At 25.9% G+C, this 2545-nt stretch overlaps 1 protein-coding gene across 1 annotated transcript; it reads left to right on the forward strand.

Annotated features, from left to right (window-relative positions):
- Positions 1-1008: 1008 nt before the first annotated feature.
- Positions 1009-1986, forward strand: LOC145842228 (kelch-like protein 7). Its single transcript, XM_082949649.1, has one exon. It carries the CDS (start codon positions 1009-1011, stop codon positions 1984-1986), a length of 978 nt encoding a protein of 325 aa, XP_082805775.1.
- The last annotated feature ends 559 nt before the right edge of the window (positions 1987-2545 follow it).

The following is a 2545-nucleotide window of genomic DNA, read 5'->3' on the forward strand; positions in this document are numbered from 1 at the left end:
TTTAGTTTTTCAGTTATTTTTTTAATAGTTAAATTGCCAGCCATGTATAATTTGGTTGATAGATTTAAGAAAAATGCACTAAAATATTTTGAAGAAAATATATCGAAATCTTCTAATGAAGTTTCTAACCAAGGTAGGATGAAAAAATCATATTTCATTAATTTTACATTTTTTAATCAGTTTTTATTTTTAATGTCAATTTTTTATGTCGTAATTACTAATTTAAAGCATTTGACCAACTTAATTTACGTTTTAAATTTAATAAAAAGAGTATATTTACATTGCAAAATCTACGTTTAATAATTTTAAAATGGTTTACTTTATTAACAAATTTAATGAAAAAGTTATTACTCTTTTAAAAAAACTATATAAGCAACAATATAAAAATTAATTTTTAAAATAACCCAAATAGTTATAAAGTAGTAAATGAAATAGTTATAGTTAACTTAGATAGTTATAAAGTTAATAGATATTCAAACAATTTTAGACGTACTGAAACAAAAAAAAATTGTTCAGTCTTTTAACTATTGTGTCTTAAAAGCTACTTTTTTACAAAAGGTTTATTTATTTATTAAAAAAAAGTTTTATACCATTATTAAAGCCTTTTATACTCCTAATAAAATAATTTCTTAATTAAAACATTTTTCAAGCTTCATAATAATGAAAAGAATAGTTAAAAATTCAACATATTTAGATATCAATAAAATATTACTAGAGAACTAATGATTTCCATAAATTTTCAAAAAGGATATTATTTTGCATTCAGATTTGTACAAACTTTACAATATTTTTTCATTAGGTGAAATACAGTTTGAAAAAAATGAATTGGTAGCAGCTTTAGAAATCAACAAGGTAATGTTAAGTAAAGATAAAAGCCTAAAGTTGTCCACTTTTATAAGAAATAAAATATGTAAAGAAAATTTTCTCACCTATTTCAGTTTAGCTAAAATTCACAAACTAAGTACTATTTATGAGTCATCTCATGTTTATATAGAACGTTTTTTTCCAATGGTTGCTCAAAACAAATACTTTTCACATTTAAACTTGAGTCTTGTAGCAAAAATACTTGCAAGTTCTGGACTGAAAATTGACACAGAAGTTGAAGTGTTCAATGCAACAGTTTCGTGGTTAAACCACAACATTGAAGAACGTTGCAAATATGCGAACCAGCTGTTACAAAAAGTTCGTTTTAAGTTGCTATCAGAACACGCATTGAAACATGTTATTGATAAAACTTCATCACTAACGGAAAATAATGATTGTTATAAAATGATTAAAGAAGTTTTGTTGGATAAGAAAAACCTATTTCATAACAAAACGAGTTATAGACATACAAACAGGTACTGTGGGCAAATTGATTCACCTACAGCGAATAGCTGTAAAACACTACCTGATATGTTCGGTAATCGGGAGTTCTATTGTTCTTGTACTTTCATGGATAAAACGTTCATCTTTGGTGGTTACTACCACGAACAATATCCTTACAACCAAGTCACTAGTTCTTGCCTGCAAATTAACGCAACACAAGATGGTTGTAAAGAAATTGCCAGCATGCATGATGCAAGACATTATGCCGCTTGTGTTGTTTTCAAAGGACGTATAGTAGTTTCCGGCGGGTTCAACAATGCTGGCATTGAATTAAGCGCGGTAGAGGCATATGATGTTTTCGGTGATGAATGGACATCAATGCCTGATATGATTAAAAGTAAAAGTCGTCACGAGTTAGTTGTTGTGAAAGACAAATTATTTGCTGTTGGTTTTGGAGCGAATAACCTTGAAGTTTATGATGACGTCTGCAAAAAGTTTGTTGCTTTAAAAGCACCAAAAAAATTCATTTATCTTGATACAGCAATATCTGTAGGTGGCATAGTATTAATCTATCAAGATAATTGCTCCGACATTATTTGTTATCATGTTGATGAAAATGATTTTTATGAAATTCCGGAGAATCTTATGCAATTGAACAAGATAGAGATGGTTTTTTAATAATGAAATTAACTTTATCACAAGTTTTGTTTTTATAAAATGTGTGTTAACTTAATTTGCATTTTTTATGAAGTAAAGTTGTTTTAATAACGTTTTTAAAATATAATGAATTTTGCTAAACCACCTTGGTGTTAAAATAGTTTATATAACTAATGCTTCTTTTTGGAATTAAATTATTTGCTTTCTAAAATAAAAGTTTAAATAGATTTTTGATAGTAGTTAAATATTAGATTTTTTTTCAGTTTTAGTAAATAGTTAATGTAAAGTTTTTAATTTTATCTAATTCTGCTACCAACAGTATTTTTAGGGTAGCTTTAAAACAAATTAATGAACTATTAGTTGAAACCTTTCTACGACTTGACCTTTTTTTTTTTGTAATAAATTGAAGTTGAAACTAAACTGATTGTATTCTTTTTAATTTTTGTAGAAACGAACAGCTTCTAGAAATATTAAAGGACAAAAATGTTTTATTTATTTTTAAACAAAGAACGTTTAATTAAAACTTGAATAATTTTACTAAAATAAGTTTAGGTTTTTTTTGAGCTAATTTAAATTAAAA

The sequence above is a fragment of the Thalia democratica genome, chromosome 1, assembly GCF_965202585.1.
Source record: "Thalia democratica chromosome 1, ktThaDemo2.hap1.1, whole genome shotgun sequence".
NCBI classification, from domain to species: Eukaryota; Metazoa; Chordata; class Thaliacea; order Salpida; family Salpidae; genus Thalia; species Thalia democratica.